This window comes from Synchiropus splendidus, chromosome 6, assembly GCF_027744825.2.
Source record: "Synchiropus splendidus isolate RoL2022-P1 chromosome 6, RoL_Sspl_1.0, whole genome shotgun sequence".
Lineage (NCBI taxonomy): Eukaryota > Metazoa > Chordata > Actinopteri > Syngnathiformes > Callionymidae > Synchiropus > Synchiropus splendidus.
The window spans coordinates 9062065-9086759 of NC_071339.1; the positions used below are offsets into that span (position 1 = coordinate 9062065).

At 43.6% G+C, this 24695-nt stretch overlaps 3 protein-coding genes across 4 annotated transcripts in view; 1 reads left to right on the top strand and 2 right to left on the bottom strand.

The window, feature by feature from the left end:
- cenpp (centromere protein P) overlaps positions 1-1194 on the top strand; it is a 55460-nt gene extending 54266 nt beyond the window's left edge. Inside the window, exons 7-9 of the mRNA XM_053867371.1 lie at positions 332-411; positions 480-571; positions 962-1194. Coding sequence (XP_053723346.1) covers positions 332-411; positions 480-571; positions 962-1095 — 306 coding nt within the window. The 3' untranslated portion in view covers positions 1096-1194. The remainder of the gene's footprint in view (positions 1-331; positions 412-479; positions 572-961) is intronic.
- ippk (inositol 1,3,4,5,6-pentakisphosphate 2-kinase) lies at positions 1125-12947 on the bottom strand. Its single transcript, XM_053867367.1, has 14 exons — positions 12720-12947; positions 8243-8302; positions 7603-7698; positions 6858-6924; positions 6623-6741; positions 6378-6467; positions 6255-6313; positions 4986-5058; positions 4747-4899; positions 4220-4340; positions 4016-4151; positions 3848-3950; positions 3454-3545; positions 1125-3277 (listed from the first exon to the last, which is right to left on the bottom strand). Exons 1-14 carry the CDS (start codon positions 12798-12800, stop codon positions 3025-3027), a joined length of 1503 nt encoding a protein of 500 aa, XP_053723342.1. The 5' UTR covers positions 12801-12947; the 3' UTR covers positions 1125-3024.
- A 1167-nt stretch (positions 12948-14114) lies between these two features.
- Positions 14115-24695, bottom strand: rbbp5 (retinoblastoma binding protein 5). Of its 2 annotated transcripts, none has more exons than XM_053867365.1 (14): positions 24549-24695; positions 23753-23778; positions 23472-23644; positions 23236-23376; positions 22996-23158; positions 22539-22648; positions 22236-22355; positions 21553-21706; positions 21412-21483; positions 21195-21312; positions 17867-17936; positions 16542-16777; positions 16230-16463; positions 14115-14362 (listed from the first exon to the last, which is right to left on the bottom strand). In XM_053867365.1, the coding sequence occupies exons 1-14, from the start codon at positions 24565-24567 to the stop codon at positions 14310-14312; spliced, it is 1689 nt and encodes a 562-aa protein (XP_053723340.1). In that variant the 5' UTR covers positions 24568-24695; the 3' UTR covers positions 14115-14309. The 2 variants fall into 2 exon arrangements, with proteins under 2 accessions (XP_053723340.1, XP_053723341.1); XM_053867366.1 differs by having other exon boundaries at positions 14119-14362; positions 16386-16463.

The following is a 24695-nucleotide window of genomic DNA, read 5'->3' on the forward strand; positions in this document are numbered from 1 at the left end:
CCGCTGCAGGACGTCAGTGGTGTTTCATCAAAATAGAACCCTGACCAGGAGACCTCAGAGGGGACAGAGGTCAGACATCCCACTGGAGAAATGAGCACGTGGCTAACAGATGTCTCCTGGCCTCGGGACATTGAGAGGACAGTGAGCCCTGAAACACTGCAGGGTCATAGTCACCATGGAGGGTTTTACAGAAGGTCTCCATGTTCTGTGTCATAAGCCAGCATAGATACTGGACACAGAGAACCCCAATGTTCTTTGTTCTGTCGCCTGAATATGAGGAGCGTCTGAGAAACAACATTAGTTTGAATGTTGAATCTACTTGCTCTTTCAGGAGAAGTATCCGTCGGTCGTCACTCTGCCAGAAGGCAGGCGGTCCCAGGTCATGTCCCTGCAGCACCCGGAAGTACCAAGGTGAGAAGGCCAGCTGCAGTGAGAGCCCAGATCCATGCAGTTCTCACTCCATTTTTGGTGTGTTGCAGCTTGGTGTTTTCTATTCACTGGTCAGTTGAAGTTTCTGAAGACGGAGTCGTCCTCCCAAAGGTGGACTTGCTGACTAAGACCCCAGAGGAAGGTGAGATGTTACAACACATCGCTTTATTCATCCATGTTGTATGGATTATCTGACTGGTTTGGACTTTTCATCAACATATCACTTGGCTGAGAAACCTTAAAAGATAAAGACAGATGGAGATGTTTATGGGATTAGTTGTAATGGATAAACAAGGTAAAAAAATATATATTTTCAGATACATTCTCAACAGGATATCAAGTAATAAATATCTAATAAAATGATTATAAAATAATATATGCTGTGCAAGTGTTTTAAATATAGTCATAATCTAGATTTAAATAAAAGCTAAGCCTATGAAAAAAGTTAAATGAACGAATTCTATTCTCCTCGTAATTCAATTGCTGCTTAAGACCATTGACTGAAGTTTTGTGAGCTCATCTTTGTGTGCAGTGCCGCAGCAGTTCCCTCCGCTGGCTGCAGGGGGCGCAGCAGAAGCCTTCCACAGTCTGCTGAGGCTCCTGGGCCTGGAGGCGGCGCTGGAGTCCGTCATCCGCGCGCTCAGTCCTCCTGAAGCAGAGGCCTGAGCCTCAGTGAGGAGGCAGAGAACGTTCCCTCGTGGAAAAGGCTTTATTGGTATAAAGATATGGACTGACAGCAGAGATCATGGTCTACAAAAATAAATAATTTAAATACAAACTGGCGGACGGCAGTGTCGCCTGTGTGTCCTCAATGGTCATCTCTTATTTACACACACACACAGGTGAAACCGTAGGCTGCAATGACGGCTCTGCGGCAGCAGGGGGCGCTGGAGTGGCTCGTCTGGACTCCTTCACATAATGCAAGCGTTGTGACGTGTACACCCTCTGAAATGTGCTGCATGAAACACGTGTGACACAGAGAGCGACTGAAAGTGAAATGGTAGTGGAGACAGTTACTTCAGGTGAAGCATAGAGTATTGAACTTCCATGTCCCAAGTCCTTCTCTCCAGACCTCCAGCTCCCATCAGCCCCGACTGCCTCCTCCGGTGAGTCCGCAGAGGTGCGCTCTGTACTACAACCTGCGTTTGTCAGAGACAAGACGCAATAATGCCCCCAAGTGGCGTAAAACGGTACTGCAGACACTTGACTGATCTCACAAATTATTCCACTATCGTTTAATGGTCTTTATCAGTGCGTTAAATCATGGTGATTTTGACAGTTAAGCACAGAATTTCTAAATAACTTGGATTAGAGGAGACAAAAAAAGTCCCGCATGTTGCAGTTATAACTTGTGCTTTGTCTTATCATACCACACATTTCTTTGAGACGTCCCGCTGGTTAGATTTGAGAGCCAGGACCGTTGTCTCTGTAAAAAATGTGGGGGTTTTTTTCTTAAAGGGATGTTCCTCCGGCAGTCGCAGTTACATTATCTTTTACCACACACATCGCTGCCAGTTCAGAACATTTAGGCACATAGACGAACACAACAAGCCACTTTTGGCATCAACAGCTGCAGCTCCATCGGGGCCAAATTTTCACACTTCAGTTTGCAAAAAAAAAAAAAACTTCTGCTGATGAGACACAAGCTTCACATCTCTCTGAGCGGTTCAAATTGTGATTTTGTGTGGACACTAACCCGAACACACCTGTGCGATGGTCGGTGATTGATTCAAAACACACCTCATTTGACAAGTGTTTTCAGGAGACTGCAAATGAAAACAGCCATTTTCAGACAAAACCTCGGGCGAGCTGACGGAGTTCATCCACTCAGGCTCCGAAGCGGGACGTGCTCCGTCAATGACTGTAATCTTCACCAGCATAATAGGATTATAGTTCCAGTAATCCCACATTCCAAAAACCTGACTCAAGGCTTGTCCTTCCGCGACAGTCTCGACACCAAACCTCCGCCACCAACCCTGCAGCCTCAAGGCTGTGGTGGCGTTCGCCCCACGCCTGGCCCGGGCTTCATTTCAGAGGAACTCCTCTGATGCCACGTATCTCACACCCCAGCCTCTTTAAATAAAGTGTTTGACCTTGGAGATCAACACACACACACACACACCATCACCAAAAATTGAGGTTAAGACTGAGCCCCCTCCAACAAGAGGTAGGCGTCACCATCAGACAAAAGCAATGGATTATGTGCAGTAAACTTGAGTCGCCATTGCCTCGGGCGATCAACAGCTGTTGCAGTTACTCAGACACAGCAGAACCTCCCACAGGTTCCACTCTACATTCAGGAAATGACATCATTAGTACCTGGTCTCCACTTTTCTTGGCACTTCCCTGTTCGTGCTGTGACAACAGCAACGCTCCACAGGGTCAGAGACAGTTGCCAGGCAACCACACGGTTCCAGACAGGAAGTGAATCCAAACTGATAAATACAAAGATGAACTGAGGTTCACCTCCTGACAGGAAGCCCATGCCGTTGCCGTGACAACAATAAAGCTCGTGAATCGGTGATGTCACCTCCCGCAGTGACCTCATCACTCCCCATGGCGATGGGCAGAACTCCTCCGGTGGCGCTGGTGAGCTCAGACCGGGTGGAACAGCAGCGTGCACTCGTCCCTCTCTGCGCCTCCGAAGATGCCCGGCAGAGGCGTCAGCGAGCCCTTGGGCAAGTCACCGCCACTCTTCAGGTAGTAGGAGATGATCTTCTGGTCCAGGCGCAGCTGTAAGGGGATGCTCTCGAAAGGTTTGGGGTCCAGATCCAAAATTGAGACTGAGCAAGAGAAGGCCGGGTGTCTGGAGAAGACAAGGTCCCGGAGACGCCGCTGAGTTGAGAGACTGCGGAGATCAGAGGGAGAGTGTAAGACACACAGGCCTCAGTGCACCAGGTCCTGGTTTGAATAGTATAGATAAACAAATCTGGTTGCTGCTGACCTTCCTCTGCTCTGTTGCAGAGTCTTTCCTGATGCAACAAACTGACTTTGACTGAGCTTACATTGGTTGGTGCTACATACCCTTCATCGTCCTCCTCTTCCTCATTTGTCGGGACCAGCGTGACCATGATGGAGCAGTCCTTCGCCGTCATGGCAACACGGTACTGATGGACCTGAAGAGAGGCGAAGAAATGACATATGATACTCACACATGTTGTATTGTTCATGTCGTCAGAGTCGGTAGTCTTCGGGTCAATAACATGTGACACGAGGAGAAAGTCAACAAACGGAAGAGTAATCCTCCCACTATCCACACTTCATATTCCCACTTAGTCAGCTCTGGAGCTCCCTGAGTTTGAAGGGATCATTGCAAGTGAGAACAGCGAGGTCTTAGGAGTATTGGGACACACTACACTTAAGACGTGATGTGCAAGGCCCAGTGTTACATTCAAGAATCTACTGTCAACTCGGTTACCTTGGCGACGGCGTACTCGACAGAGCCGTCATCATCTGCCAGACATTTCTGCAACTTCTCCAGAAACGCCTCATCATACGGCCCGTCGATCTGCAGGTGAGACCTGAAGCGGAGACAGAAGAGGGAATCAGAAGGTGATGCAAACGCAGCCACACTTGGGCTTCCTACCGTTCTTTCGGGTACTCCTGCAGGTGGCGCTCGACTCGACAGTACAGAGGATAGAGGCCTTCAATGTCCAGTGTGTCCAACATCTGAGTCTGAAGTATCCGTGACAGAACACTGTCGCTGGGTAAACCCTGAGAACCTACACAGACGCTTCAATAACAGGCTGTTCTTTGGTCTTCAGATGGTTATGTCACTTCCATGACTCACCGTGTCGGATTCTTTCCTTGACGAAAAAACTTGCTTCACAGAAACTTCTCCCGTCGCCTTGTCTGTCAGTCACCATGACTCCTCCCCCTCCTCCCACATTCAGCAGCGTGTTGACCAAAACCTGCACCAACATTTTCACACCCATTGGACTGGAGCATCTTCACTCTCACGTAACGTGCATCAGAATGTATTTAGAGTTCAGACTTCCATTCAACGTCTGTGGTCAGTGAGCATCTGCACGACACAGCTGGGCCAGTAGAGTGCGCTCAGGTGAGCATCAGAGCAAGTCACAGCCGTTACCATGGTTACTGAGCGTCTAAATGATTTGTGTGTGCAAAGATTACACGGTGGAATGATTCCAGTGCAAGTGGGTCACTGCTGGAGTCGCTCTCCTGTAAGTGACTGGACGCCGGCGGCCAGAAAACTGACATCACGCCACGCTCCAAGAAGTAGATGTAGGTTTTCGAAATATAAGTTCAGAACTAGCGAAAAGCCCAACTAATAAGTTGTGCTCTCAGAAGCCCGACCTGGATGAGGTCATTCAGAACAGCTTTGTTGGTCATGTGACTGTTGATTCGGTTGTTTCCACGCTGGAAATACGGTCGGAGGACATGAAGCAGGGAGTTCATGTCCAAGGAGTCTTCACTCTCCTCCTTGCTGCTGTAGATACACTGACCCCCCTGGAACACACACACACACAAACCAGCGTCAGCATCCTGGTGATGCCATAAAACTGCGCTGTCAACACACCGGACGGTTCTCTGACCTTGAATATTTTAAAGTTGTTCTGAGGTTCCTCGACCAGCTGCCTGATGGCAAACTGCATTCTCTGCCTGTTCCTGGAAGACAAGCACACTTGTTTAAACCTGGCTGACCTGACTTTACTCTTGCCAGGATTAGAAGTGAGAAGATCCTTTTACAGTCCAGATGAGAAAAGCAGGACTAGAAACTACTATATCTAATAACAGGGGCATCAAACTGACCGCTGACGGTTCACTGAGAATTCCATGAACAGCCACTTACAAGTGTTGGTTATTTTAAGTATTATATTAGATCAGATGGCCTTAAATGGCATCCGAGTTTCTGCCACTAAAGTGATGGCCTTTATGTACACAATTGTACCCGTCCATTTCAAACAATGTCACGGTCACTGACCACATACTTCCAAGCGTTCTTCACATATCTTCTATCACATACCAATATATCCACCAGGGGGAGCAGCCCACAGTCAAACAACAACAAACTCCAAAACAAACTTGGCGACTGTGGGTTTGGTCAAGTTGCTGTTGAGATGATCATTTCTAAGAGTTAAGAGTTATTCTGTAAAAAATTCAAGATATAATTTGAAGTAACTTTGAAACATAAACAGTACACCCTCCCACCTGTGGACCAAGCCCCCTCATCCAATGCCGATGTGAGTTGCGGTACTCAGACTTGGACTTTCACTATGTCATTCCCTACACTAAGCGGATGGTGTGTGTTTTAAGTATTATTCTTCGCTGTGAAGTCTGTTTAATTCAGTGAAGTGAAGAGTGTTCACTTCAGACTGCAGACTGGAGCGTCTACTGTTGACTAGACGCTCCAGTCTGCAGCGTCGCTCACACACAGACCAGGACCACGTTAATGGTTGCATGAGCCACGTAAAAAAAATATATATATATAAATAAAATAAATGGTCCACACATTTCCATCTACGTGCCTTGTTTGCATACCTACATATTTGTAGGATGTGGCTCTTTGCAGCAACACTGTAAAAAAATGTGGTTCTACGCCTGGGACTGGTTGGCCAGCCCTGCAATCCGCTATAAGCTTTGTGGAAACGTACAGGAATAAGAAGGAAATGGACATTTATCCGGATCCATACGAAACAATGAGCGTAAATTTAAATGTTTCGCATTGCAGCCTTTACAGGCGGAGCAATCAGGAGGCTGTACTTCCTGAACATATCTCCGTCATGTAGGTGTCAGTGCAGGCCGTAGTCTCTGTGACCCTGGTCAGACAGTCATGCCACAGGATGAGTGGAAGATGCCCTCACCCTGAGAACAAATCCAGAGGACAGTAGAGGCTACGTCTCTTCCACTTGCCGTTGGTCACCTGTAGAAGAGTAGACGGATGAGAAGAAGAAGTGACGCTGCTGTTGTTTGTCTGCGTTGTTTACCTTGTAGTGCTGGTGCATGCAGAATCGACACACTTTGGTCTTGATGTCTCTGCTGACATATTTACAGGACGGCAGGAAGCCACACTTGGGCTGGAAGCAACAAGAGAAGCATGCATGGATCTCACGGGCAGCTAGATCACACCTGAACGTGACTACAAATAAGCCACAGATGCCACTTGAATGTGTGCGTGTCACTGCAGAGAAAGCCAAAAACCTCTTCCTAAAACTGAAGGGTGTGTGCTCACCTTGATCTCAATGCAGAGTGGAGGCGTGTGTGTGGGCAGGTGGAAGGCAGGCGACGTCAGGTTTGGTAAACACAGAGCACAGCCGCTGTAGATGTCCATCACTTTATCACAACGCCACGCTGAGAACAGCAAGTCCCATTTCATTGATCAACTTCGCAACCGCGAGCAATATTTTGAACACCAGCCTGAAAATAAACAGTGAATTTTGAAAGACTGGCCAGGTGTTTAATCTTACCAGGTCTCTGATGTTGCACTTTGATGGACAGCTGCCGCACAAACTCCAGAGGTAATCTGACAACCTCCTGCAGAGAGGACAAACCTGGCGTTAACTTCACCCACCAAGGGCCTCGAGGGTCTCGGGTGGATTGGATCTGGATGAGACCACCTCTCAATCAAGAACTCGCACTGGGAATCGTGAAAAGACATTCCATGCTGCCTCAAGCACAACACAAGGTTGAAACCTCGACATGAGAACCGTCAGGTTTCACATGTTCAGAGCTCATGTGTTACATCACTCACAACGGCTACACTCTCTTCCAGATGGGAATGTAGCAGAAATGCAGCCCTCGGGTCAGAGGTGACAAGAAGGAGCCGCGAGTCTCTGTACAGGACCAGGTCACACTAAAATCAGTCTGTCCCCTGGCTTTGCATCATTCAAGCCTTCTCATGATGGCGTCACATTTCACTGAGAAAACTTTTGTTACAAGTAAATTCTCAAGAGGCTGGACAGAGCAGGTGGAGCTGCAAACCCAGCACCCACTGGCAGACACAGACGTGAACACCCACATTTGTGCACCAGAACTGGGATGAAACCGGTTTTCTTGTCAACTCTGGGAACAACCACCAGGCTTGTTTAGATCAGCAGCAGCGACATGTGGAAACACTCATCAGACAAAAGAGAACGTCCCAAATTTGTCTGAGAACCTTGAGACATGTAGACACAGGAGCAGATATAGTGTATGTGCTGTGTGAGATCATACCCCACTGTGTGTGAACTTGTCTCCCAGCAGGCTGCTCATTACATTGGAGCTGAAGTCGACGATGCTCTGGATCTGCCTGTAGGCCTGCTCCGCCGTCTGGATCACAAAACACACAGTAGGAAGGTCAACAACCATGTCAAACATCCGCTTACATCCTGATTTAGGGATCAACATCAAACCAGAAATTCAAGACTATGAAATGTCTTTGCCATTTCAGTCTGCCCAGAATGGTTCAGGGACATTGGGAAGTTCCCCACAAGGTGATGCTCATTCAGTATTGCGCTCACACATTCCATGCTCATTATTTGAATATTTGTTTTCAAAGCCCAAAACATATTTTATGACTTGGTGATCTTTTGGCAGCAGGCACAGATTAAGTAAACACTTGGAATTTCTTCTCTCAGGAACAGACATGCAGACTGTCTGCTTTAATCCCTCTGTAAATCAATGCGTCCTCCATGGGAATTTACTAAAGGTTGCTGTGCTCTTCAACCAAGAAAGTCTTGATGCTAACCAGCAGGTCGGGGAGGCATGAAGCCGTCCCAGTATGGCTGTGTTTTATTGCGCCAGATGGTTTCAATTCCATGAGGAGTCATAGCAGGTGCAGTGGAATGCTCAGTGAACTGGTCTACACAGTTACCTGAGGAGGGTTCTCAGAGTCCTCCACTGGGTACTTGAGCAGGCGGAGAACTTTGGCCAGCTGCGGGAAGAGGATCAGACCGTTAAAGGTAGTGACGTCTTCACATAAAACAAGAGGTCTCTGTCAAAGGTGCGTAACTCTGCAAGTTGAGACAAAAGTCTGACAGCATGACTCTCGTCATGAGAACAACAAAGAACTTGTTGACAGAACCAACATGTCAGGAGATAGGAGCAGCGGGGAATCACACGCATGGAAAATTCTTTACGACCAAATATCACAAGCAAGTCGGGGATCCAGAGAAGCCATGGTCCAGTTCACCACGAAGGAAAGAAAGAAAATGATATGGTGAAATGCTTCTATTAAAAAGGTTAGTCAAGCCTAACTGCTCATTACGTCAGCAGCCAAGAAAACAAAGGCCCTTCAGTGAGCATTTTATAAGAAACAATGATAAGCCTAGATAAGAACATATTTGTTGTTTCTAGAGCAACAGAGTGCAGTTTACCAAACACTAGGCTGTATTGATAAAATTACATTTGTACAAGATGTGTCCACTGGCGGTGAATGAATTCCAAGCCATATCAGTCTAGTCAATTTTATGGCAATAAAAGTGCCTCACGGAAGAAAGTAATTGACCAATTCCACAATTTTCGCTGGTTTGCAACTTAACACACAATGAAATAATAAATGATCCAAAATCAGAATCAGAATCAATTTTATTGCCATGGTCAGTGGGGATCCCACCAACTAGGAAAGTGCTTTGGAATAAAATAAAATAAAATAAACAAAGGCTGATAATTTATTTGACATTATCTTGCAATAATACTCAATATAAATAAATAATATAAAAACAAATATCAATAAAACTGTTGATCAGCTCAATTTAAGTTGTTTATTTGACCCAACACAGCAATAGCTAAAAATCATGTAGCAAAATCAGCCGCTGAGCGCATCGAGGCTCATTTATGCTCCCTTTACGAACAAAATTGTGCCCGTCCATTTTAAACAATGTTTCCCTCACAGATCACATGCTTCCATGCCTTCTTTACATTGGTAATGCTGTTCACTGATATATACACCAGGGGGAGCAGCCCACAGTCAAAAGTTTATGACAACAACAAACTCCAAAACACACACGGCGACTGTGGAAGAAGTATTTATGTACCTCTTGCTTAAGAGGAAAACAGAGGCAGCGTTGTAGGAAGTGCTGGTCAGCAAAGCCGTGAAACATCGCGACTGGAGGACAGAGAATTTCAGCTATTGTTACTTTTTATTCGTGTCAAGAGCTACGTATTGGGTCGTAAGAGCAACACTGCCCTCACAGTTTCCGGTGGTATTGCTGCGTTTGGTCCATATCCATAAGCTTTCTGGAAACGTGCACGAAACAGATGCATTGGGGGATGGTAAATTAATCTTGAACAGAGAATTCCTCCTATTAATTTTTTGTTCAATTTGTTAGTTATTGCTTACCCAAGTGATTTTACTGTTAATTATTTAATAGATCAAATATTACTATTATAATTATTAAAATGCATCATTGTCATTAATTCTTTTTAATTTGTTCTATTCATTTCCTAGTAATAGTAATCATAATCAGTAAAAGTTGGGCGCAACAATTTCAGTCTGACCAGCAACACACCTTCAAACCACGAATGTAAATGCTTAGAGGAACACACAAACGCCATGTCAACACTCTCATTGTTATGCAACACACAAGCTCAACTCTCTACTGCACAGCCCAACTTCTGTCTCCAACATTTGCTCTTTCACAAGAAAGTTGTGAGGAGATGTGATCAAGGAAATATTTATTACTACACTGAGTTGTTTATTGACAAGAAGATACTATAACTGACCCCTGCGACACATCAACACTGATGCTAAAACAGTTCTGGTTACACCTTTTGACATATATATATATATTTTTTTAAGTATTGGTCCCTTTTACAGCATTACGCATACTGTATTCTTGTGTAGATCACAGGCCAACAAGATGAGCTGCACAGTGACTTCCTGCTGAGCAGTGTAGCACGCTAGCCTGGACAACAGCCAGACCAAGCGAAGTACACTTGTCGCCTCTGTGCATCCAGTAGACACATGGCATGAGCGTTTGTCTAGTCTAACTCAAAGAAAACAGCCCAGGAGAACTCCAGTCTACAGGAACTGAACTGCAAACACATTCTCGCAGACTAGAGAATCTGAAAAATAGCCAAAGAAAACATGAATCTCCAAAATAAGTACAGATATTATAAAATTAGTAAAATCGTACAATTTAACTATATCATGTGAATGATAGTAGTACCAATTAATAAGTACAGAGGAGGTGCTACTGTTCTTGTTTTAATTGGGGAATATAAGAAAATGGCACATGTAGATTGGAATAAAAACTTAATTTCATGTAGTTATGTTTTAAAAATGTATTGTAGAGTTTGAGAAACGAGAAGCTTAAAATTAAATTAAATGTTCGAAAACAGGCCATTAACACAAGCGTGAGATAAAACAAAACCTAATTCAAAACAATGTCCGTGCATCAAGAGGAAGGGATGGAAATAGTATGAACACCTTTTAATTACGAACCAACTATAAATGGAAAGGCTGCTCAACACGTACTTTATTTATAAAACTTGTGCCTGAAATGAAGTGGGCAAAATTCATTGCATCCAAGAAAAGTGCGCCTCCACGGTCCTGGTCAAAGTTTAAAACAAAGTTACATCATAAGTTGAATCCACTGTACTGGACCAAGCTTTTCCAAATCAGCCAATTCTACTTAAGAACTGGGTGCAGAGTCCAAACTTTGGTAAGCACAACAGACCTGAGGAGATGACCCACTTCTCCTCTCACCTCAGCAGCTTTAATCAAAGGCTCAAGTGGATAAAGGAACTTCTTCATAACGCGTTTCAGGATCGAATCAAGTTCTTGTTTTGGTCCCAACATTGGAGCAACACAAACATAACACCCTTTATCAATATACTGTCAGAAGTAGGAGGCATGGTGTTCCTCACCCCTGCAGACCTTCACCAATTGATTTCAAGTTCAACAAGTTGTCAGGGCCTCCTCATCCATGTTCTTCTTTTCTTTTTTGGGGGGGGAGTAGAAAATTGCACCAGGTCAAACTTGAAGTTGTCACTTAAGTCAAGGACGGCGCGATCAAATAAACAATAAATTTCATGATTTGTTGATTGAATCATGCCGCTTCTATAAAAAGTTGGGTCACATGAAGTCACCTCACAGCAGGGAGGTGGAGCGGCTGGTGTCCTGGTGGAGCCACAACCTGGAGCTCAACACCCAGAAGACAGTGGAGATGGTCATAGACTTCAGGAGAGTGACATTTTCTCCGTCCCCTCTCATGTTGGCTAGTTTACGCAGGCCTATTGTGGACTCCTTCTGCTTCCTAGGAACCACCATCACTGACCAACCATCAGGTCCCTCATCAGGAAGGCCCAGCAGAGAATGTTCTTCTTGAGGCAGCTACGAAAACTACGACTGCCGACGAAGTTGCTGGTGGAGTTCTACACGAAGAAGGTGATCAGTTGTAGCCTGCCACCTCTTTGGGACCTGCATGTCTCCAGGACCCAGAGACGTGCAGGTGGGATCAGAGCCGACCCTTCTCATCCTGGACATGGACTGTTTGTTCCTCTTCCCTCTGGCAGGAGGCTACGGTCCATCCAGACCAGAACCTCCCGTCACAGGCCGCCAGACTGATCAATTCTTGAACAGCCTTTGTTGTTTTGTTTTGTTTTATTTTATAGTTGGTGGGGATCCTCACTGACCATGACAATAAATTTGATTCTGATTCTGAAGTCTTCATTTACCACGACATCCCAAGAGGACACACCCTGGCCTCCGTCGGTACCAGCATGCATGACTCGATTCACTTGGGAACTGAGACAAATGTTGAAAAGCCCGACTCATATGATGTCAGACCAATTTCCACGTTCCACCGATTACACAATTTTAACATGAACGGGCGAGTCTTCGGAAGCCTTTCCCACAATGTTAAGGCACCACACCCCCAAAGGTTCACACAAGTGTCCGTTAAGTTCACGAACTAACGAATATGTGGAACGTTTCCACCGAAACTAGAAGATACAACCTGGCGGCGATAGGAACGAGTTAACGCTCATTATTAATTAGCATGGCAGCTAACCGCTATTTGAAGTTGAGGAACACGTGAACCAAAAAAAAGTCCAAAACCAATTCTCCTTCGCAGCAGAGCGAGTGTTTCAACTACTACAACCGACACCGTGTTTGAACTCGGCGTCCAACCGGACTAGTTTTAGGGAGCCGGCTAAGCTAACGACATGATAGCTCTGGTAGTGAATGAAACGCCCCTTCGATTGACAGTCCGTTTTCCTGTCAAAAGCCGAGTTCCAGGGCTTTTCTGTGAACGCACCGTCGACAACAACGAGATTCGAGGGAACTTTCTCCCAAGTACCCGGAGTGTTCTCTCTCAGTGGAACTTCTGTTAGCCTAGCCCACTCACCTGGACGTGGGAGACCACCAGGCTCTTGTTCCCCTCCCCGTGATACCTCCAGTCGCCCTCGTCCATTTTGTCCAGCTCCATCACTTCAACGGAAAGTTTCCCTCCCTGCTCTGGCAGGGACTCGACAGCTCACGGGTCCCAGTCGTGAAGCGACCTGGCTGTTTTCTGTGGGACCAGCGGAGACCGAGGGACTGCAGCCCGGCCCAGGCTCCGCCCACTGCCGCTCCACTTCCCACTTTGCTTTGAAAATAAAAGCTCTCGGAGAACGGACAAAAGCAAACAGATAATTATTTTAAAATGTGTACCTTGTGATTTCATTCACGTCTTTGCATTTGAAAATCTATATCACAGAGGTCATTAAATGGTAGTCGGTAATAAACAACACAACGTGACATTATCGCCACATTTAATATTTGACATTTAAACACACTGTGAAAGACGAAGATAGAGATGTAAACATGTCCTGGCCAGTCGGGGAATATGAATTGTTGGGTGAATGAATGTGTGAATACGAATTGTTGGGTAAACATAGGATGAATGAAAATATTTTTAAAGGATTAAACAATACTGTAAAACGAGGCGTTATAAACCGTTTAGATTTTTAATGGTTAACCAATCCATGAAAAGCCGTTAGGCGTAAATGCATTACCTTTAACTGTTTTGCTTATGTTGCTTGTGCTTCTGTTTGTGTTAAACAGTACTGATCCGTCATCATCGTGACCGCTTCCTGCCAACGTGCATCATGCCCTTGATGTCCCGCCTACTTTACGCTTGACTGCCTCCCTCTGGCGCTACTCTCCTGTGATTGGTTGATCAGGCGTCTCACGTGGGCGATTTTAAAGACGTCACAGTCACATGATAATTAACGTCTAATAGAATACAACAATTATTGGGATTATTTGCCTGGAAACAAACTGTTAATGTGCACATTTTTTTGTCCAAAGATAAATTCTCATTGTGCAACATTTGCGAATAATTTCCAACTCAGATGTTCAAGATGAATGAAATTACGTTAATTTCAATCTCCTCCAATCCACATCTCTTATATCTAACATGACTTCATTATTATAGCATTGCATATAACCCAGTCAATATTTCTCCTCACATTATACAGAGATTGAAAAGGAGCAGAGTGAAGTGAGTGAGTGTTCCTCCTTTCCCCTGTATTTCCTGACAGTGGCTGTGTGGAACTGTGTGTAAACTTCTGTCTGTGTGAGACCCTAAATATTGTGTTACTGTCAGTGAGTCATGCTCAATAGGTCATAATTGGTTATGTAAAAAAAAAAAAAGTCACATTTAAACCAGTGCCATGAGCTCATCTGCAAAACGACAATATGTGTTTTTATAAACAAACGTGTTTTAATACGCATTTTTTAAAAAAAGCCAGAGACATACACATTCCCACAGTCACTCTATCAGGACATGGACGTTTTCTACAGGATAAAACCGACAAAAGACATGTGATCTCTACTGGGATGACTCCTGACAGAGACTCCTGAGTCTCAGTCACCAAGCGGGGGACCAAGCAGCGAAAAGTCTGCTGGTTTGAAAGTCTTTGATTTTGGACCTGCCAGTGCTCTTCATCCATGATCAATCCATCCCCCCAATGTCGTGCTGTTTGTACGACTGGGAGACGAGAGACCCTGGGGAAACACAGAATAGTCAGTCCCGCATGAACAAGGTGAGGGAAGGTATTCGTCTTTTCATTAGATTGTTAAATGCATCTTTTAAAAAAAATAGAAGTATCACTTGGTGCAAACCATGATTCTACATTCGGCTGACTAGTTGTCTTGTAGTTGCAGGCTATTATTTCATTTCACAAGCAGTGCCAGCTGTTTTTACTCCTATGCTATTATGTAATATTAATAATAAATGAATAGCTAATAATAATTTTGAAAAAGTAAAATGTTACAAATTGTTTTGCTCCTGACATTGCCAATACTATTGCCTTCAGTTACATACTTTATAGACAACAGATCACCAAAAAATTATTAGTATGAATTGAATTTCTGATAAATGCACAATTTATTCATGTTATGTTGTAAAGCCCGATGGCATGGCCTTGACATCATAAGTTGGGGTAAAAAGAATTTTTTTTTGGCTTTTGTGGTCACAAAAGTCGCGACAAATTTGTTGTTTATCTGAAATAGTTATATAATAGGTGTCCAACTCAGCAAATTCTGAGAACACACAGCCGAAAGTAAAAGCACAGAGACAAGAAAGGACAGGACAGTTGCACTCGTCGACACATCAAGCCTAGGTGGGGGTGGGAGTGGGAGCAGGAGGGTCAAGAGGCCAAGCAGGAAGCAGATGCAGACTAGCCTGCAGGGAATCAAGCTGCACCAACCCACTGATAGCCCCCTCAACACCCCGCTGCTGAAAACAGTCCAAATCAGTCACATGATGGGAGGTCAGCGAGGAAAGTTTTTCGGTCGGCCTGCTGAGAAGCCACAGTCTGAGAGGGAAACTTGCTATAGATAATCATGTGGAATAGAACTGTAACAGGAACTATAACAGGTTGTGCTGTAACAAAGGGAAGCTTTTTGTTCACCTACGACTTAGTAACAGCCACCGGTCAGCAGCAAAGATCCCGATTGGTGCTTCCCCAATATCGGATGATCATGTCCTTACCCTGCTCACAGAGCTCTCTTTCAGGAAGCCAATATGCACTTGGAGTTGCCCCTGTGTCTGAGAGTGCTAGATCTGTGACAACCCTGTCCAGAATTGGTTACACTTCTCAAACTGACCGATTCCACCTTCAGTCCACCCAAAAGACAATTCAGGACTGCTCTTGACAGATACATTGATTTTTGGAACATCCAGCCACTTTCTACCAACATTATTAGATTGTCAACATTTAAATGTTGACAATCTAATAAATGTAAAATGACTTGCGTACGAATGGACCAGGATGGTCATCAAACCTACTGTGCTTAAGATGGTTGTCTTCATTTGTCACCCAACATACAATATTTCTTCTGTCAACAGTGACAACATGCTGCTCTTTTGTTTGTCTCAGCCATTGACAGCAGAAATGATCAGTCCAACTGAAGTAAGATCTCCAACTCAGGAAACTTAATCTGGAATAGTTTCAATTTCAACTTTTTCATCAAAAGTTTATGCAAAGTATTTCTGTCACACGTAAATATTGATATGAAAATCTCGAAACTGTTGAGAGAAGTGCATAACAAGCTTTTATGTTTCACAACTGCTGGGCTACATCTTGACAGATCCCTCCGGAGTTCTGATGAACCTCTATAGAGATTGTGGAATGTCTCTCCTCATTTCAAGTAAATCAACAAGCGTCAGCCTCCAGATGTTGGCTTAACAACACACTGGCCTCAACAAGGGCATGTATGTGTGGATAGGAGTGGGTGGTGTTGGGCAGGGGCAGCAGGGTGAGGAGGGTTGGGGGCCGGCGTCAGACAAGCAGGGCAGCAAGACTAGCACAGCTCCCCGACCCAGTGGCAGCGGCGGCAGCAGCAGCAACAGAGCCATCGGCATGCTTACCTGTGGCCAGGCCCACTTCTGCCCTGCCCTTCATCCCTCCTCCTCCACTTCCTCCTCCACCTCCTCCCAGGCCAGAGCTGCCCAAGACCTCCATGGGGAAGGAGGCCCGCTCGCTCCTGTAGGGTTTGGCCCTGAATGGGAAGTCTTTGTCTTTACCTTTGGAGCCTTTGGGCCGACCTGCCGTCTTCTTCTTGGATTTGCCGTCTCCTTTCACACCCAGTAGAGGGTGTACCTCTGATGAACACAGGCCAAAGTTAGTTCCTCAACTGTCCCCCACACCGCATCTCTGAGATGCTGGTGCTACGATCTCACCGTCACTCGGTACACCCTGCAGCTCAATGGTGGTGGTGCGGCCTTTCTTCTTGGGGGGTCCTCCATCAGATGATGGCGGCCGTTGTTTCTTGTCGCCTCCTGCTGATGCGTCCTCTCCCCCGCCTGACTGGACCGCAGTATCCGGTGGGGGGCCAAATGGATTTTCCTCTGGATCTTCCACCTCAGGGGCAATGGGCAGATACAGCAGAGCTTTGTAATCCTCCAGCTCTTCATCACTGCACACAAAACAGAACGAAACAGTTAAGAACAATATGATACTCGTTTGATGAAGCTTAAAATGACTGTCCCCGACTACTTTAGAGTTTACCTTAGTCTCACATTATGCCATTTACCTTTCCTTGTATGGTCTTGTTTTTCTTTCAGCACATCCTCAGCTACGTGAATGAAAACCGACTTAGTAAACGTCGCAGTCCGAAGTCACAAGTTAATATTGCCACTCCAAGAAACAGTTCCAGTCCCCCACAGTCGAGAGGCATATCACATGTGACACATCCAGGGTGCAACATATGTATGTCACCTTCCCTGCTGTCCGGTCCCATTGCAGTGCCTGCACTTTAGTTTGTCTTTGACTGCTTTTGGACTCCCATCATTTCATCCAATATTACTTGATCTGGTCGGCTTGCCCAATGTGGTCCGGAGATTCCGGTGCTGGATCCAGATGTTAATAATGTGAATGCGTGAGTTCTACCAACTGACACATGCACTGGTGAGTACATGGTCACACGTTATATCACGCAAGTGTGTGCATGATTTTTTAATGACTTTCTTTATTCTTATTAAAACAGACTACATTTCAACGTTTTAATCCGGAAATTGTATGTTTCCATCTGACAGGCTAGTTTTTTTTTTTTTAATCTATCATTACTGAATCAGTACTGGCACATACGAGTAACTTCCGGTTCCAGCACCGGAATTTCCTAACCACATCGGGCAAGAGGACCAGATCAGGCAATGACACCACTTCCTCCCAGGATGCCAATTAGCCTGGGTCATACTGATGCTGTCTTCATGAAGACGAGCAACTTGAAACAAGCCGTCATGGGCCGGTTCTCTTCTGGTTCGGTCTTCCAGGGCCGAGAGCTGAGCGATATAACATTCACGAAATACATGTCAATTAACTACACAACAGTGTCTTCATTGTTGCTAGAAAGCACTTTCCATTGCGACAGATAGCAGAAGCGAAGAGAGTTTTTCCCAGCACCGAATATAATGAAAACCATCAGGAAAACTTTCAGTATTTTACGAAGAATACCAAGAACCAAAACAGGTTTTTAATCCGCTACACTGAGCCGTACTGTCCTCACCTGCTGCAAAAAGCAACAATGGGGTCCACGGTGGTGACATCAACCTCTTCATCTTCAGCTGCATCTCCACCTACAACATTCAGAAAAGAACACAAACCAGTGAGACGAGAACAGACCCTCATACAACCCCAGGCAAATTTTTCAAATTTCACGTTATTTTTCATTGATGCAAATCTTGGCAAGAATGTAACAAAATCCTTCAGTTTACACATTGCTATGAAGTAACACCAGCAAAGCTCACAAATACCGAGAGTGCATGTACATGTCATTGAGGATGGAACATGGTTAGTTTTATTGATTCTGGTTACCACTGTGTTAGACAATTGTCTGATTCTTACTGATTCTCAATTTTTAGTGGTAGTGTTAAACAGACTAGAAAAACTGAAAAAGACGTATTTTAAAAAGCCGTAAATTACTCTTTTTGCACAATAAAACTTGCACAAGTTTGGACATGAGTTGTACTTTAGCGTTCCAGATGCTTTCCATAACAGAGAAAGGAATGAGTCCTGCTTACTTCGTGTGCATACCTCTGTAGAACAGCCCAAACCCGGGGGTCTGAACTCTGAACACCTAAAATGCCACAGAGGGGGCACTGGAACTGTCACATGCATTAACTCTCTGAAACCATGTCTGAGCGTGCTACACAAAGGACATTCTTCTACATAACCCTGAAAACAACATAGCAGTTGAACTATTTATTATTGAAAACTGACTGTTCCTGTCTCTGTCTTTCTGCTATCATAAACATTCTGGTTAGTTGTTGACCCCTTCATTTTTGCCATGCTGGCGAATGTTGTGATTATTAATGTAAAGAAAACCAACTGCTGTAAATAGGGAAAATAAACCAAGTTGCGATACAACATAACCTAGTGGTGGGTGATGACAATATATATTCTATGTACGATAGAAAAACGTTACAATTTCTCTATCAGTTGTATCACCATTACATCAAATCAGGCCAATTTGCATTGCCGTTTAGGCTAATTTTACTGCGTAGAAGATACCATTCTGTGGACTCTTTGTCTGTGGTTTAGCAACACTACACTGCTTTATGTTAGACAGTGTTTTGCCATTTACCAACTAAAGTGTGAGCAGTCCATGATGACCAGCCAAGCTCTCCAGGTCTACTGCTGTGACAGTCTACAAACAGAGCGTTGAGGAGTCCGCAACTCAAAATAAATTAATGGAATGAAACCTTTTTGGTTCTTTCTGTGAATTAAAACATAACCCCTGTGTTCTTTTAGTTTAGTTTACAGTTTTATTGTGTAATTCACGTCAGTACGGATTTTAGTAGTAGTCAAGTATATTGAACTTTGACCTCCAATTACTAAAAAGTTTGCAAACCAATGTCATATCCTGACAGAAGAAGGTAGTGTCTGTGACATGACAGAGTTTGGAGACATTCTATAGTATACTTTTGGAAAAAAAACACTTCGAGTCGGGGAGCTTGACTACAGTCAGCGACTGCTGTGTATATACTATATACTTCAGTACAGGAAACAATCAATACCGAGATTCTAACTCAGTGGTCCATTAGTGGGTAGTGGGTAGGTAGGTTATTAGGGGTATTGTTGATTTTAATCAGACGGTACAAAATAACAAAATATGTTTGTCAATGCCTTTTTTTCCCCATGACAAGACAAGACCATTGTTATAAATAACACTGACAAAAACTAAGTGAATGTGCGCTATCGTTGACGAATAAAAATGTTTCGCAAGAAACAAAAATAAACGAAAACGAGGTGGGAGTTTTCGTTTAGCAAAAGACAGCACAAAACGTTTATCCCGCAGAAGTATTTTCCAGTTAGGTGTCCTCTTGCTGCACCCCAGTGGCTTCAAACAAAATTGCATGCAGGGGGATTACTAGGAACGCAGGAGCATTTAGGGCTGCAGTAGGTCAGCCACTTGAGAGTTTCTGCGACACAGAAACAATCGTGGTGCAGCGCCATGGCTTAAATAAGAGCGAGCATGCCGACACGCCTACTAATGATCCCTTCTTTTAAAGATCAAATCTCAGGTCACATATATTAAAACACAGTGGAAACGTCGAAACAAGCGGAAAACACAATGCATCAGGAAGGCGGACATGATCATGGATGTGTATTTAAAAGAAAAATCCATAAGAAAAATAACTTAATGACAGGAATGCAGCTGGTGGAACTAAACTGGTGCATCCAGCCGGTCAAGTGAAGAGATGGACCGGTGAGGAGAGCTGTAGATGGGAGCGAGATTTATTTCTCATGATTAAATGTCAAAACTTTGCTTCACTTCTTGATTAGCTGCTTTCCATTGTAGTTTAATTAATTTATTTTTGAATGGGGTCGAAAAAAATCCAGCGTGAAACACTGCATTTTAAGGGTTTTACGCTGGTTATGTTGTTGATGTTCAACAATAATTATAGCAGTAAAGTTTATATAATTGAACACCATTTTTACTTTGTTCGTGTTTCTAATAAATATTATCATTTATAAATGCATATTGAATCAACAATCGAAACACTAACAGCAAAGTTGCATTGAGAATTCACTGATTCAGTTTATTCAAGATGGCTATCATTGCACATTTTCAGTCGATATTTTAGCTGTGCAACATAAGCCAACTGGAAAAAAAGTATTTCTGGAATGAAAAAAATGACTAATGTTGTGCCTAAAACTGAAATGTTTTGCCTAAAACTAGACTAAATTGTTGTGACTTTAAAGCAAGAGTAACAACTCTAACAACTAACTAACTAACAAAAATGATATTTGAATAACTAAATGTGACTAAGAATTAACTTGGGCACGAAACTAAAATAAAAACAGGGGTGACAAAATTAACACTACAGGCAAGCGTGTCAAAAACTGCTCCTTGTCTTGATGCCTTCAACATCTCCATCACCTCTTTCGCTAGTCCGCCGCCAAAGCTTCAAACAACTGTGTACTCTCCGTCTAAACAGTCACACTCAAACCCAAAACAAAACTTTCAGAACGCTGTGACGTCATGAACACAATAGGGTTCCCACAACCTTTTTCACAATTATATTTAAACAAACACATTCTCCCTTGATGTTGGCGACTAACTCCAGTAATGCAGAGAACTGGTTTCATCAACATCACGTTGAAGGTGCCTTCCAGAAAACAGTTCCTGCAGTAAATTGCACAGTATGTTTTCAAGTTATTCTATGCAAATCTATGTCATGGTATACCATGATATCAATTTTATCCGAGATGATATAAAATGATTCATATCGTGACATTGATATCGGCCATCTCTAATACAAACCACGTAAAAAAAATAATAGAATAAATGGAAAACTACAGAAAAAAAGTGCATGAGAGTTTGTGTCTACCTGTTTGCTCTGGCTCACTCTTGTCTTCATCCTCTATGTCAAATTCAGATTCCCTCTCCTCGTATTCCACATTTTCATCTAATTCTTTAAAGTCTGGAGCAAAAGCACTCCAGTTTTCCTGCAAGCAGATCAAAACGTCAATCTCTCGTCATATGGGAAGATCGCATTACTTGTACGGCCACAGCTATCTTAAGGATGATCTCAAATGTTCCCTTACCACTTGGTTCTGGGCCCAAATCGAAACCACACCACTGGATATGGAGGCAATAATTGGACGGACAGGATGCCACTGGACAAAAATCAGAGTAGCATGAGTAGGATGCCACTTTTAAAGAATGTGTATTTCAAGGTTCCATACAGCAACATCCAGGAGCAGCTCTCCTCTGGTTCCGTGTAGAATTTTCACCAGGTTGCCGATACTTTTCTCCCAGATGTACAAGGCGTGCTGTCGTGCTGAACCAGCAACAATGTACTCGCCATCACCAGAAAAACAGCAGCGCTTCCACGGAGTTCTGCACAAGATTGCGATTTTGGGACAATGAGCAACTGTGAGCTTTAGAGCTGACACATGTCCTTTCTGTGCAGAGTTTGTATGTTCTCTCCATGGGTGTGAGCGTGTGTTTGACTCAGTGGTCTATCAGGGTGTCCCCAACCGATTTCTCTTAGTAGTTGGGGAAGACACCAGAACCCCCATTAATGGAATATGAATTAATTTGACGAGAAAATTAAGTAAAGAATTCAGGACATAACCAGTCATTACAGTGAGACACCCCCTTTATACAGAATATATACCACATTTGATAAAGGACTGACCCACTAGACTTATTAAAATTGTGTCTGCATCAACTTTGTTGTGAATTTCTCTGGTGATAAATCGAGCGAATGAAAAGAGAGTGTTCAAGCTCAACAAAAAAGATATAATTAATTTGAGCATAGATTCTTCTGAATGCACAAGTTGAAACCAACTGTTCACTATCATCGTTTTTCAAGCCGTCAAGCAGACAGCAAGGCTATTACAGCGAAGCTAACTGCATAGGACACCTGTTGACAAGATCCTGAAGTTTCTGCATAGGCTCAGGCTCCCCATCTCGGCCACAGGTCAGTATCTCTCTGCCATCATAGACTCTGATGATTCGATCAGCTGTGTTTATCAGGAAGCAACTGTGTAAGACAAGGATGATAAGAAAAGCAGATTCATTTTCCTACACTCAATTCCCCGTATACCATACAATATATCATACCCTTCTTTCCACCGCTTACATCAGGGGTTTTAGCAATTAATTGCCATTCCCCAAAATAATAAGGGCACAAATAAATAAAAAAACATAACCAGTCAATTCTCACCTTCCCTTGCGTGCAAACTCAATGGATTTGATGGCTGTTGTGTTACTGGTACCAGTGGTAACTCTGAAGGAAGCAACCAGCTCCTGTGTGTTTGTGTTCAGCACCAAAATCTAAAATAGGCAAGAAATAGATGAGTAGTGTCAATATCACAAATAATGAGCGAGTCAAAGCTTGGTAGCACATTATTTCTCTTGGTATTTGAAGTATTTATAATTGTTTATTAGTTGGTCAAAGTTTATTTTTTTCAGAAGATAACAATTATGACACTGTACGATGTCTTTCACATCATACAGACATTTCCCAATACCACAGGTGGAGTTTGTATTAACTAATAATTTCTTTCAATGTCTACCAAACAACACTGAATCTGCAAACGAAGCCTCATGAGATTCTGATTTCAGGTAGGTTTTTTCAATCCATCATCAAACTGGTTAAAATGTCTTTACACGTTACTTACTTTTCCTTTGGCATTTCCAGTATAGATGTATTCCCCTCTTCTGTCAAAAGCTGCCACAACGTTAAGGTCAGAATCATCATCAACAGGAAGGACGACGTGTTTGGAGTCTGACAGGGTCAACAGGACAGGCGCTGACTTCATGGGGCAAACAAGCACCTTGTCCCTGAGAGCAGACACAGACTTGCTAACTTAGAAACTAGACGCTAGTTTCAATCGTCTACCTACAGTCAGTTCACTCACATGTCTCGAGGGTGACACTGCAGCTTTAGGATTGGTGATGGGAACCTGAATCTTTGGTCACAGTCCCCTGTCAGGACATCCCACTGAGAGACTATGTTGTCTGTAGAAGCACTGACCAGCTTGTGACCATCTCGACTCCAACTAAATAAGAAAAGATTTTATTTTTTTTTTGTTTGTTTAATGCAACGAATAGTTTCACTTGACAGCCACCAAAGAACAACTATGCTGTAGCTCACCAAAGAGAGCACACTGGGTGAATGTGTGCACTAATTATTTTGGCGATACCCCGTGTGAGGAAGTCCCAAATGACAATGCGGCCATCGTTACAGCCTACAGCCAGCAGGGTACCCCATCTGTTAAAGGTGCATGTGAGGGCCATGCTAATGCAGTCCAGAGTGCCATCTGCCTCCTAAAAAAACAAAGAGAACAATCTTTGAGACAATGTTGGCGTCCTAATCAATGATAGAGACTCTAATGTACAATATGTGACAAAGACAAGAAGTGAATAGCAACTCACCTCTGGATAATTCTGCCCGAACGATTCTAAAGGACATGAGAAAAAACATCATCAACATTCATATTGGTGTGATTTGGGCAATAACAAACAAAAAGTCAATGTTTCATTGATTCACCCAGATCGGAAGTGTAACACAAGGCAAGAGACTCCTGGGCAATGTTTTGTGTAACAAAAACAAGCAACTCAAAGGTTCATAAAAGAAGGAACAAAACAATTCCTGAAAGAAAATGTGAAATAGCTCCTGTACATAAAGCATTGACACGGAGCTGCATGGACAAAGATGTTGGAAACTAAATGGATCTGAACCACGTAACTATTTTGGCTTTTGATAATAATCTGTTAAACATAATGGAATAACACCAAGGGATGAATAAGCAGACAACAAACTCTTCAGCAATCAAGAGTTTAAATCCAATTAAATCCATCATTTTTTTTACAAAGTAATGTTGATCTTACAGAGTTTGGGGTGATACTAGACATCCCATTTCAACGCATTTTCCTCCAGAACTGACTGAAAACAGTAAACACAAGTCCGTGCCGACAACCAGGGTCATGTTGCATTAAAACGTAGTTCAGGGTGTCGTTAGTCAACGATCATGCAAAATTACGCATAGCTCAGCTCTTGATATCAACAAAATGCCTCACAAACAAAGATAAACAGTTCCGAATGAAATTGCAGGATAGTTTGGATGAGCTCTTGGCGAAGCTATGGTGCTAGGCTAACTACCAACACCGCTTTGACGGAAGCTGAATTTACCCTATTTCTGACACATATGTAGTTGGTTTCTAAACTCACCAAGAAGTTCGAGATTCATTGCGAACAAAACGTTTACGCAACGTCGTTCAAAACCTTATTTCCACTCAATATTTTGCTCAAACAGTCATGAAATGCTCATGAGACGAGTGGCGCCGAGCCGCCAACGAGGACCTCAATACAAGGCGC